This window comes from Lichenostomus cassidix, chromosome 25 (assembly GCF_008360975.1).
Source record: "Lichenostomus cassidix isolate B80296 chromosome 25, HeHo_3.0, whole genome shotgun sequence".
Taxonomy (NCBI): Eukaryota; Metazoa; Chordata; class Aves; order Passeriformes; family Meliphagidae; genus Lichenostomus; species Lichenostomus cassidix.
Window position 1 is genome coordinate 1,467,965 of NC_139505.1, and position 13,158 is coordinate 1,481,122.

At 66.8% G+C, this 13,158-nt stretch overlaps 1 protein-coding gene across 2 annotated transcripts; it reads left to right on the top strand.

The window, feature by feature from the left end:
- The first annotated feature begins 605 nt into the window (after positions 1 to 605).
- On the top strand, positions 606 to 13,099 carry LOC146427178 (nuclear receptor ROR-gamma-like). Of its 2 annotated transcripts, none has more exons than XM_085082565.1 (10): positions 606 to 634; positions 7,342 to 7,427; positions 7,897 to 8,038; positions 8,853 to 9,254; positions 9,595 to 9,716; positions 9,864 to 9,996; positions 10,806 to 10,913; positions 11,138 to 11,248; positions 11,678 to 11,787; positions 12,550 to 13,099. In XM_085082565.1, exons 1-10 carry the CDS (start codon positions 628 to 630, stop codon positions 12,709 to 12,711), a joined length of 1,383 nt encoding a protein of 460 aa, XP_084938691.1. In that variant the 5' UTR covers positions 606 to 627; the 3' UTR covers positions 12,712 to 13,099. The 2 variants fall into 2 exon arrangements, with proteins under 2 accessions (XP_084938691.1, XP_084938690.1); XM_085082564.1 differs by lacking the exon at positions 606 to 634 and adding an exon at positions 4,171 to 4,367.
- The last annotated feature ends 59 nt before the right edge of the window (positions 13,100 to 13,158 follow it).

Here is a 13,158-nt window from a genome sequence, read left to right on the forward strand (position 1 = left end):
TCCCCAAACCCCAAAATTGGCCCCATTGGGACTTTGGGGGTCGTAAAACCCCCAAATCATCCCCATTGGAATGTTGAAGGTCCCTAAACCCCAAAATTGTCCCAAGATTTGGGTTCGGGGTGTCCTAAAACCCCGAAAATGAGCTCAGAGAGGTTTCGGGGGGTCCCTGTACCCCAAAATTGGCCCCATTGGGACTTCGGGGTTCCTAAACCCCAAAACTGACCCCAAATTTGGGTTCTGGAGTTCTCTGCACCCCAAAATCGGCCCCATTGGGTTCTGATGGTTCCCAAACCCCAAAATTGGCCCTATTGGGACTGTGGAGTTCCTAAACCCCAAAATTCACCCCAAATTTGGGTTCGGGGTGTCCCTAAATCCCAACCCCCCCCCCCAATTTGGGGTCCCTGTGCCCCTCCCCCACCCCCTCCCCTTTTGGGGTCACCGGCAGGATTTGGGGTTCTCCCCTCCCCTCCCCCCCCCCGTGCCTCAGTTTCCCTGCGGGGAAATTCGGAACTTTCCAGGGTGGGGTGGAGGGCGGTGGAGGGGCGGGGACATTGGGGTGGGGAGAGCGGCGGGGGAGGGCGCCGCCCGCAAAGGCCCGGGCGGGTGGGGCTGGAGGGACAGAGAGCCATGAGAGGTGCGGGGCACGCGCGTGTGCAAAGGGGGGGAGGGGCGTGGGTGAGCGAGGGGAGTGTGCGAGGGGTGGGGGAGTGTGGGAATTGGGTGTGCAGGGAGGGGTGGGGTGAGTGTGCAAGGGGCGGGAGTGTTTGGGGCGCGCGTGGGTGTGCAAGGGTGGGGCGGTGAGTGTGCAAGGGGCTGGGAGGCGTTCGGGGGTGTGCAAGGTGGGGGTGGGGTGAGTGTGCAAGGGGCTGGGACCGCCTGGGGACCTTGCACACGCGCGTGTGAACATGAGTGTGCAAGGAGGGGGCGCGGGGTGGTTTGACACGCGTGTGAGTGTGCAAGGGGTGTTTGGACACGCGTGTGAGAGTGCAAGGGGTGTTTGGACACGCGTGTGAGCGCGGGGGGGCTGTCAGCGTGCAAGGAGGGCTGTCAGGGCCGGGCAGGCGCGTGTCAGGGCGCACACGCGTGTCGTGGCTGCGCACACGTAAAGCCGGTCTCACACGCGTGTGTTTTGGGGTGCACACGTGTGTTACGGGCTGCGTGTGTGTGAGAGGGCACACGCGTGTGCTACGGGCTCTACACGTGTGTTACAAGTTGTACGTGTGGGTCACAGGCTGTACATGTGTGTCATGGTGCACACGTGTGTGTTCCAGGCTGTACATGTGTGTTGCGGGCTGTACACGTGTGTTGCGGGCTGTACATGTGTCACAGGCTGTAGATGCATGTTTTGGGATGCACACGCATGTTCCAGGCTGTACATAGGTTTCACAGGCTGCACACGCGTGTTCCGGGCTGTAGACACACGTCATGGGCTGTACATGGGTGTTCCAGGGTGTACATACGTCTTGCAGGCTGTACACGTGTGTTTTGGGCTCTACATGTGTGTTTTGGGCAGTACACGCGTGTTTCGGGCTGTACCTGCGTGTGTCAGCATGTACACGCGTGTTTCGGGCTGTACCTGCGTGTGTCAGGTGTACACGCGTGTTTCGGGGCGCACAGGTGTGTCACGGGCTGCACACGCCTGTTTCAGACCCCACAGGGCTGTCGCAGGATGCACATGCGTGTTACAGGCTGCACACGCATGTTAAGGACTGTACACACATGTTACAGGGTGCACATGCGTGTTTCTGTGTGCACACTCGTGTCACAGGCTGTACCTGTGTGTCACAGGCTCTACACGCGTGTTCCGGCTGCACACGCATGTTAAGGACTCTGCACCTGTGCTTTGGGCTGGGCAGGTGTGTCACGGGCTGCACACGCATGTTTCAGGCTGCGCAGGTGTGTCACAGGTGTGTCACAGGTGTGTCACGGGTGTGTCACAGGTCCCACGAGCATGTGACAGGCTGTACATGTGTGTCAGGGTGCGCTCGGATGTTGGGGGCTGTACACGCGTGTCTCAGCGGGCACATGTGTGTTATCGGCTGTACCTGTGTGCTGCGGGCTGTGCACACCCGTTCCGGGCTGCACACGCGTGTTAAGGACTGTGCACGCGTGTTTCAGGCTGTACACGCGTGTCTCGGGCTGTACACGTGTGTTTCGGGGTGCACGGGTGTGTCACAGCTCCCACATGCGTGTTACGGGCTGCACACGCGTGTATCAGTGTGTACATGTGTGTCACAGGCTGTACGCGCGTTTTCCAGGCTGCACACGCGTGTTTCGGGGTGCACACGCGTGTCACAGGTCCCACATGCGTGTCACAGGCCGCACACACGTGTTTCGGGGTGCACACGTGTGTTCCAGGGAGCACACGCGTGTCACAGGTCCCACACGTGTGTCACGGGTCACACCCATGTCCCATGTCCCACACGTGTCCCTGTCCCGCTGTCCCCGCCGCAGCTGCGCCTCCGCGGGTCCCCCGTGTCGCCTCCCTGTCCCCCCCGTGTCCCCCCCCGTGTCCCCTCCCTGTCCCCCCGCACACCTGCGTGTCCCCCCCGCTCCCCCCCGCCCCATTTCGGGTCCCCGCTGTCCCCCCCTGTCCCCCCCGGGTCCCCCGCGCACCTGCGGCTTCCTCCCTTGATGTGGCGGCGGCGGGGGGTGACACGGGGGGGGACACGGCGGGGACACGGCGGTGACAGTGGAGGGGACGCGCAGGTGGCCTCGCGCCCCCTCCCCCAGGCAGCGATCCCCCCGGGGAATGAGGAGGGGAACGCTGGGGTCCTCCCCGTGTCCCCCCATTGTCCCCCGTGTCCCCTCTGTCCCCATTGTCCCTCCGTGTCGCGGCTCTCCAGGCGGGTTTTGCCGGGGGAAGTCCTGGATGTCCCCAGGGGGCTTGGGGGAGACAGAGGGTGCCCCGGGGTGACCGGTACTGGTGGTACTGGTGGTACTGGTGGGATGGGGATTAGCGGTACTGGTGGTACTGGCGCGTGTCCCTGCGGCTGGTGAAATTGGTTACTGGTTATGTGTTACTGGTGTGCCCCAGTGCATCCCAGTGCGTTACTGGTGTGTCCCAGTGCGTTACTGGTGTGTCCCGGTGCGTTACGGGTGTGTCCCAGTGCGTTACTGGTGTGTCCCAAGGCGTTACTGGTGTGTCCCAAGGCGTCACTGGTGTGTCCCAATGCGTCACTGGTGTGTCCCAATGCGTTACTGGTGTGTCCCAGTGCGTTACTGGTGTGTCCCAGTGCGTTATTGGTGTGTCCCAGTGCGTTACTGGTGTGTCCCGGTGCGTTACTGGTGGCACTGGTGCAGTTGCAGCTCCTGGGGGGACTGGCGGGTCCCGGTGGGTGTCACCAGCAGCTCCCAGTATCCCCAGTATCCCCAGCGCGGCGGGTGCCGGTGGGTCTGACAGGCACGGGCGGGTGTTACCGGTACCTCCCAGTGCTCCCAGTGCTCCCAGTATCCCCAGTGCGGCGGATGCCGGTGCCACGGGCGGGTGTTACCGGTACCTCCCGGTGCCCCGATGTCCCCAGACACTGCGGGTTCCGGTGGGACCGAGAGGTGCCGCGTTACCGGCAGCCCCCAGTGCCCCCAGTACTCCCAGTGCCCCCAGTGCTCCCAGTGCCCCCAGTATCCCCAGGTGCAGTGGGTCAGGATGGGACTGAGACGCGCCGCGTTACCGGCAGCTCCCGGTGCCCGCGATGTCCCCGGTGCGGTGGGTTCCGGTGGGACTGAGAGGCGCTCGCCTTACCGGCAACCCCCGGTGCTCCCAGTGCTCCCAGTATCCCCAGTATCCCCAGTATCCCCAGGTACAGTGGGTCCTCCTGGGGCTGAGAGGTGCCCTCGTTACCGGCAGCCCCGGTGACCCCGGTGTCCCCGATGTCCCCAGGCGCGGTGGGACGGGGAGGTGCCAGCGTTACCGGCAGCCCCGGTGCCTCCCCGGTGCGGTGGGTGTGGGTGGTACTGAGAGGTCACCGGCAGTTCCGGTGGCCCCCGGTGGCCCCGATGTCCCCGGGCGCGGTGGGTGCCGGTGGGACTGAGGCGTGCCCGCCTTACCGGCAACCCCCGGTGACCCCCGGTGCGGTGAGTACCGGTGAGTGCCGGTGAGTGCCGGAGAGTGCCGGTGAGTGCCGGTGAGCGCCGGTGAGCGCCGGTGAGTGCCGGTGTTGGCTGAGAGGTGCCATCGTTACCGGCACTTCCCCGTGATCCCCGGTTCCCCCGGTGTCCCGGGTGCGGTGGGTGCGGCTGGGACTGAGAGGTTACCGGCAGTTCCCGGTGACCCCCGATGTCCCCAGGCGCGGTGGGTGTGTGGGGGACTGAGGCGTGCCCACCTTACCGGCAGTTCCCGGTGTTCCCAGTACCCCCAGTATCCCCAGGTACGGTGGGTTCCGGTAGGACTGAGAGGTGCCCTCGTTACCGGCAGTTCCCCGTGCCCCGGTGCGGTAAGTGCCGGTGGGACTGGGAGGTGCCCTCGTTACCGGCAGCCCCCGGTGCCCCCCAGTGCCCCGGTGCCCCGGTGCGGTGGCTCTGACAGGCACGGGCAGGTGTTACCGGCAGCCCCCGGTGCCTCCGGGTGCTCCCCGGTACCCCGATGCTCCCAGGTGCTCTGGGTGCTCCCAGTTCCCCCAGTACCCCCAGTTCCCCCAGTGCTCCCAGTTCCCTCGGTACCCCAGGTGCGGTGGGTGCTCCCAGTATCCCCAGTACTCCCAGTATCCCCAGTGTCCCGGGTGCTGTGGGTGCTCCCAGTATCCCCAGTACCCCCAGTACCGCCAGGTTCTGTCGGTGCCCCCAGGGGCTGTGGGTGCTCTTGGTGCCCCCGGTATGCCAAGTACCCCCAGTTCTCCCAGTTCCCCCAGTGCCCCCCGGTGCTGTGGGTACCCCCAGTTCCCCAGTCCCCCCAGTCCCCCCGTTGTCCCCATTCCCCGCATTGTCCCCGCATTGTCCCCGCATTGTCCCCGCATTGTCCCCGCATTGTCCCCGCTGTCCCCATGTCCCCGCTGTCCCCCATGTCCCCGCTGTCCCGCTGTCCCATGTCCCTGCTGTCCCCATGTCCCCGCGGGCTGTCCCCATGTCCCCATGTCCCCGCTGTCCCCGCTGTCCCCATGTCCCCGCTGTCCCCCATGTCCCCGCTGTCCCCATGTCCCCATGTCCCCATGTCCCCGCTGTCCCCATTCCCGCGGCGCTGGGCGGTTCCGGGCAGAGCAGCCCCGGCTGGCGCTTCCCGCTCGGCTGAGTAATTCGGGCTCGGCTGACTCAGCGCCCCCCGGGGGTCCCGCGGCCCCCCGACCGGATGCGGGGGAGGCCCGAGAGCCGGGGCGGGGGAACCGGGGCGGGGGGGCACGGGCCTGTGGGGCTGGCACACGTGTGGGGCGTCACACGTGTCCGGGGTGTCACACGTGTGTCTGTGGGGCTGTCGCACGTGTCTGGGGGTGTCACACGCGTGTGGCGGGGCTGTCACTCGTGTGGGGGGTCACGCGTCTGGGGGGGCACGGGCATGTGGCGGGGCAGGCACGTGTGTGGGGTGTCACACGAGTGTCTGTGGGGTGTCACACGAGTGTCTGTGGGGTGTCACACGTGTGTCTGAAGGGGTGTCACACGTGTGTCTGTGTGTCACACACCTGGGGTGTCACACGTGTGTCTGTGGGGTGTCACACGTGTGTCTGTGGGGTGTCACACGTGTGTCTGAAGGGGTGTCACACACCTGGGGGGTCACACGTCTCTGGGCGGTGTCACACAAGTGTGCAGCTGAAGGAGCTGCCGCGGGTCTGTCACACGCCTGGCGTGTCACACGTGTGTCTGGAGGTGAAGGAGCCTCTGTGTGTGTCTGGGGGTGACACACGCGTGTGGCAGGGCTGGTGTCTGAAGGGGTGTCACACCTGTCTGTGGGGCTGTCACACCTGTCTGTGTGTCACACGCGTGTCTGTGAGTGTCACGTGTGTGTGCAGGGGAAGGAGCCGCTGTGGGTGTGCACGAGTGGGTGAGAGCACACACGGGGGTGTGAGGGGGCACGGGAGTGTGCAAGGGTGTGCTCCCTGAGTGTGCAAGGGTGTGCTCCCTGAGTGTGCAAGGGTGTGCTCCCCGGGTGTGCAAGGGTGTGCAGGAACCTCCCTGAGTGTGCAAGGGTGTGCTCCCTGAGTGAGTGTGCAAGGGTGTGCAGGAACCTCCCTGAGTGTGCAAGAGCATTGCACGAGCACTGCCGGCTGTGCCAGGGCCACACTGGGACCACACCAGTGCCGTACTGGGGCCGTACTGGAGTCATACTGGGGCCATACTGGGGCCATGCTGGGAGCTCACCAGTGCCATACTGGGGCCATACTGGGAGCTCCCCAGTGCTGTATTGGGGCCACACTGGGGTCATACTGGGTTCGTACTGGTAGCATCCCACTGCCGTACTGGGGCAGTTCTGGGGCCATACTGGGAGCACCCCAGTTCCACACTGGGGCCGTACTGGGGCTGTACTGGGAGCGCCCCAGTTCTTCACTGGGGCCATACTGGGGCCATACTGGGGCCATACTGGGAGCGCCCCAGTTCTGCACTGGGCCATACTGGGGCCATACTGGGAGCACCCCAGTTCCTCCCTGGGGCCATACTGGGGCCATACTGGGGCCGTACTGGGGCCATACTGGGAGCGCCCCAGTTCGGCACTGGGCTGGGCTCTGCGCGTTTCCTGCCGCGCTGCCGCTGTGTCCCAGTTGTGGCTTTGTGGCTCCAGCAGCCACCAGCACCAGGTGACACCGGTGACACTGGGGACACCGGGGGGGCTCAGGGGACACTGGGGGGTTCAGGGGACACCTGAGCCCTGGGGGGACACTCCAGCCCAGCAGTGGCACCGGAGGCCACTGGGGACACCAGTGACCAGAGGGGACACTGAGTGCCGGTGGCACCGTGGGTGGCACGCAGGTGACTCAGGTGACACGGGAAGCCACAGGGGATGTGTGCACCCGTGGTGACGTCAGTGTCGGGGGGACATCGGGGGTCACGGCGGCCACATGGGACTGTGGGGTGACACGTGAGGCCACAGGGGACACGTGAGGCCAGAGGTGACACATAAACCCACAGGTGACACCTGGTTCCATAGGTGACACATGAGCCCATGGGGTGGCATATGTCCCATAGGTGGCACCTGGTCCCACAGGGGACACATGAAGCCACCGGTGACACCTTGTCCCATAGGTGACACCTGGTCCTACAGGTGACACCAGAGCCCGTGAGGGACACCTGAAGGTGGGGACAGCACGGGAGGACACGGGTGGCACTGCGGGTCCCGCGGGTGTCCCCGTGCCAGGTGTCCCCGTGCCAGGTGTCCCCGTGTCAGGTGTCCCCGTGTCAGGTGTCCCCGTGTCCCCCCAGCCCACATCGAGGTCATTCCCTGCAAGATCTGCGGTGACAAATCCTCCGGGATCCACTACGGGGTCATCACCTGCGAGGGCTGCAAGGTGGGACAGGGGACATTGGGATATGGGGGACATGGGGACATGAGGAGGGGGACATTGGAGACTTGGGGGACATCGGGGATATGGGGGACACGGGGACATTGGGGATTTGGGGAGGCATTGGGAGACAAAGGGACATGGAGGGATAAGGGGACATTGGGGATATCAGGGATATGGGGACATGGGGACATTGAGGGACATTGGGACATGGGGATATGGGGAGCACTGGGGACTTGGGGGGACATTGGGGACAAGAGGGACGTTGGGGATATGAGGGAATATGGAGACATGGGAGGACATGGGGACACTGAGGGTCACGGGGGATATGGAGGGACAAGGGGGACATTGTGTGACCTCTGGCACCATGAGGTGACACGGGGATGCCATGGTGTGACACGGGGGTGACACGGGGGTGCCATGGAGGTACCACGGTGTGACATGGGTGACACCGGTGACACTGGTGCCACCGCAGGGCTTCTTCCGGCGCAGCGAGCGGCGCGGGCCGAGCCTGGCGTGCAGCAGGGGACAGAGCTGCGACATCGACCGCGCCACCCGCACCCGCTGCCAGCACTGCCGCCTGCAGAAGTGCCTGCGCCTCGGCATGTCCCGCGACGGTGAGTGACACGGGGACACCGCGCGGGGACAGCCGGCACGGGGACACCGCTCTGTGACCCTGGGGACAGCTGGCATCGGGGCTGGGGACACTGCTCTGTGACCCTGGGGACACCACTTTGTGACCCTGGGGACACTCGTCACGGGGACACGGGACATCGAGGCTGGGGACACCACTTTGTGACCCTGGGTACACTCGGCACGGGGACACCGCTCTGTGACCCTGGGGACACCGGACATCGGGGCTGGGGACACTGCTCTGTGACCCTAGGGACAGCTGCACCCCCTGGGGACATTGCTCTGTGACCCTGGGGACACTGCTTTGTGACCTTGGGTACACTCGGCACGGGGACACCGCTCTGTGACCCTGGGGACAGCTGGCATCGAGGCTGGGGACACTGCTCTGTGACCCTGGGGACAGCAGAACCCTCTGGGGACACCCGAGACCAAACCTGGGGACACCTCTCCGTGCCCCTGGGGACAGCTGGACGCCCGCTGGAGATACCTGTCACCCGCCCTGGGGACACCTGTCCGTGCCCCGGGGACAGCTGGCACTGCACTCAGGACACCTGTCCCCGCCCCCGAGGACACTTGTCCCTAACCTGGCGACACCTCTCCGTGCCTCGAGGACACTTGTCCCCTCCCCGGCGACACCTGTCCCCACGCTGGGGACAACCCGAGGTGTCCGGGAGGAAGGGCTGGGAATTGCCGGGACGCTGCCGGGAAGTGTCGCGGCTCTGTCACCCGCCGGTGTCACCCGCCGGTGTCACCCGTGTCACCCGCCGGTGTCACCCGCTGTCCCCTCTGTCCCCGCAGCCGTCAAGTTCGGCCGCATGTCCAAGAAGCAGCGGGACAGGCTGCAGGCCGAAGTGCTGGAGCAGCTGGAAAAACGGGAAAATCGGGAAAATCGGGAAAATCGGGAACAGCTGGAGCAGCTGGAAAATCGGGAAAATCGGGAAAAATGGGAAAAACAGGGGAAATGGGAAGAACGCGAGCAGCGGGAAAGAGCGGCCCCAGGGCCAGCCGAGCCTCCCCCGGCAGCGCGATGTCCCCTGCTGTCCCCCGCTGTCCCCGCGGGCTGTCCGGGCAGGGCGGGGCCTGCAGAGGAGGGACAGCAGCGGGGACAGGACGGGGACAGGGCGGGGACAGCGGGGACAGCGCCGTGCCCTCACCCCGGGGCTGGCGGCGTCCCGGAGTCACCCGCGGCCCTGGAGATCGGTGAGTGCGAAGTGGCGGATGTCACCTGCGGGGCTGTCGGTGTCACCTGGGGGCTGGCGGTGGTGGGACACGGGGCTGGCACCTGTGGGTGGTGACACCTCGGGATGTCACCTGTGGGTGCTCCATGGTGGTGGCACCTGGCTCTGTCACCCATGGTGGTGACAGCCATTTCTACCACCCACAGGGGTGGCCCCTTGCCCACCGAGGCCACACACCGGGGCCACCCTCCCTGTCCCCACACCTGTCCTCAAGCCCTGTGTGTCCCCCCAGAGCTCCTGACCCACAATGTCCCCATGTCCCCCCAGAGCTCCTGACCCACAATGTCCCCATGTCCCCCTAGAGCTCCTGACCCAAAATGTCCTCATGTCGCACCGTGCCACATGTCACCCCCGCGCCGAGGAGCTGCAGGGACAGCGCTGGGCCACCTTCAGCCGCGAGGAGATCTGCGCCTACCAGAGCCAGGTCAGGGGACACGGCTGTCCCCAGGGGTGACAGGGGGTGTCCCCAGGGGTGACAGGGGGACACGGCCATCCCGCAGCCTGTGGCGGCCATGTGGCAGGGGACATGGCTGTCCCCAGAGGGTGACATGGGGACACGGCCATCCCGCAGCCCATGGCGGCCATGTGGCAGCGCTGTGCCGCCCGTGTCACCGAGGCCATCGAGCGCGTGGTGGAGTTCGCCAAGCGCCTGCGGGGCTTCCTGGAGCTCAGCCAGCACGACCAGATCGTCCTGCTCAAGGCGGGTAGGGGACACTGTCATTGTCACCAGCCCCAGGGACACCCCGGCCACTTGTCCCCAGCCCCAGGGACAGAGTATCCCCCTTGTCCCCGACACTGGGCTCATCCTGTCCCCTTGTCCCCATCCTCAGGGCCACCCCATCCCACAGTCCCCACACCTGGGGACACCTCATCTCCTTGACCCCAGCCCCAGGGCCACCCTGTCCCCTTGTCCCCAGCCCCAGGGCCACCCTGTCCCCTTGTCCCCAGCCCCAGGGACACTCTGTGCCCTTGTCCCCAGCCCCAGGGACAGCCCTCTGGGTGTCCCCAGTCCCTGGGACGGCTGTCCCCACCCCCAGGGACACCCTGTCACCTTGTGACATTGTCCCTGCTGTCCCCTGCCCCACAGTCCCTTTCCCAGCCCCAGTGTCCCCAGGTGTTGGCATTCTCGGGTCCCCCGGGGAGGTGACAATCCCAGGGGTCCCACAGTGACAATGCCAGGAGTCCCACAACGAAGTGACAGTGCCATGGGGACACTCCATCCTCCCTGGGGAGGTGACAGTCCCACAGGGAGGTGACAACCCCCACAGTCCCCTCCATCCTCCCCGGGGAGGTGACATCCCCTGTGCCAGCGCCGCGGCCCCGCTGCAGCCCCTCGGGCCGGTGGCACTGTCCCAGTGCCACCAGCGCTGTCCCCGTGCCGGTAGCAGTGTCCTGGAGCCAGCAGCGCTGTCCCCGTGCCGGTGGCCGTGTCCCGGTGCCGGTGGCAGTGTCCCCGTGCCGGTGGCGCTGTCCCGGTGCCAGCAGCGCTGTCCCCGCCCCCGGGGGGTGACAGGTGCCATGGAGGTTGTCCTGATCCGGATGTGTCGCGCGTTCGACGCTGCCACCCGCCGCGTGCTGTTCGAGGGCAAACTGGCAGGGCCTGAGCTCTTCCGCGCGCTGGGTAGGCGGGACACGCGGGGACACGCGGGGACACGGAGGGGACACTAGCGGGGACAGCCGCGGGGACGGGCGGTGACACGGGCGGGGACAAGGGCGGGGACACGGGGTAGACACGGCGGGAACAGCCGCGGGGACAGGCGGCGACACGGACGGGGACGGGCGGTGACACTGGAGGTGACAGGGAGGGGACGGGCGGTGACAGCGGTGACACGGGGATGTCCCCAGGCTGTCACGAGCTCGTCGGGGCCATCTTCGACTTCGCGCACAGCCTGAGCTTGGCGCGCTGCTCCGAGAGCGAGCTGGCACTGCTCAGTGCCACCGTCCTTGTCAACGCCGGTGAGGGACAGCCCTGTCAGCCCAGTGTCACCCCAGTGTCACCCCCGTGTCCCCTCTCAGTGTTCCCTCAGTGTCCTCACTCCGTGTGCTCGCCGTGTCCCCTCAGTGTCCCTCCTCAAGGAGCGATTGTCCCAAACCCGCTGGGTTTGTCCTAAAACAGGATGGGGATGGAGGTGGCACGTCCCCCACATTGTCCCCACGCTGTCCCCAGGGTGTCCCCACCCTGTCACTTGTCCTGCTCTCTCTCCCAGATGCTGTCTGTCCCCAGCCTGTCCCTGTTTCTGTCCCCGCTCTCGTATCCCTGTCCCTACACCCTAGTCCCTGTCCCCCTGTCCCCCTGTCCCCTTGTCCCCCTGTCCCCACCCCTCTATCCCTGTCCCATGTCCCTGTCCCCTGTCCGTGTCCCCAAGCCGCTGTCGGTGTCCCCAGGCCGGCCGTGGCTGCAGGACAGGCCGCGGGTGGCTCGGCTCCAGGGACACCTCGATGTCGCCTTTCGGCTGCTGCTGCGCCGGACCCGCCGCGAGGGGCTGCTGGCCAGGGTGGGGACACCGGGGACACAGCGGGGGACAGCGGGGACACACCTGGGACACGGGGGGACACCAGGGGGACACAGGGGACACACCGGGGACACACCGGGGGGACACCGGGGACACCGGGGGACACACCGGGGACACACAGGGGACACACCGGGGGGACACCAGGGGGACACGGAGGGAGGAGCTGGGGGGTCCAGGGGGAGCCCGCGAGGGGTCCTTGGGCATGGGGGGGACAGGGGGAGGGTTTGGGGACATTGGGGGATCGGGGCTCCAGGGAGGGCTGGGGGTCAGGGTGGGGTCCGTGGGCACGTGGGTGACCCGCGCGGGCAGGGGGTGACCGTGGGTCGGGGGGCTCCCTGCTGTGTGTGCCACGCGTGTCACCACCCCACGTGTGCCAGCCGTGTCCCCTCGCGTGTCCACAGTGTGACAGCCGCGTCCCCCCGCGTGTCCGTGATGTGACATCCCTGTCCCCCCGCGTGTCCCCGCGTGTCCGTGCGGTGACAGCTGAGTCCCCACGCGTGTCCGCTCCGTGCCAGCCGTGTCCCCTGTGTGTCTCCGTGTCCCCACTCGTGTCCGCGGGTGACAGCCGTGTCCCCCTGTGTGTCTTCGTGTCCCCACGCGTGTCCGTGCTGTGCCAGCCGTGTCCCCACGCGTGTCCGCTCCGTGCCAGCCGTGTCCCCTGTGTGTCTCCGTGTCCCCACGCGTGACAGCCGTGTCCCCCTGTGTGTCTCCGTGTCCCCACGCGTGACAGCCGTGTCCCCGCAGCTGCCCGGCCCGGCGCGGCTCCGCGCGCTGTGCTCGCAGCACCTGGAGCAGCTCCAGGCCTTCCGCCGCCTCCACCCCGGGGGGCTCTCGGCAGCCTTCCCGCCGCTCTACCGGGAGCTCTTCGCCCCCGAGCCCGCCGATGGCCCCGCGGGGAGCCGCTGAGCGCCGCCCGGCACCGCCGGGATCACCGGGACCGCCGGAACCGCCCCTGACGCCGCTGAGCCCCGGGACCACGTGGACCACCGGAATCCCTGCCAAGCCTGGGGACACCTGGGGCTGCTCCCGCCGAGGCACCTGGAGGGGACCTGTCACCCACGGGCTCACCTGGCGAGGCTCTGTCACCCCTGGGTGCCTTGTCACCCGTGGGTGCCCACTGTCCCCTGTCACCCGTGGGTGCCCATTGTCCCTGTCACCCGTGGGTTCTCCTAGTCCCTGTCACCCGCGGGCTCTCCCTGGGCTGTCCCACCGTCCCCACTCCCCCGGGTGCCGGGAGGGTCAGTGGCGGAGCGGCCGCGGCTCGGTTTGAGCGGAATAAAGGCGTTTTTGGTCACGGCGACTCCGCGCGCTCCGTCCTGGGGACACGCGGGGACAGCGGGTGGCACTGGAGCA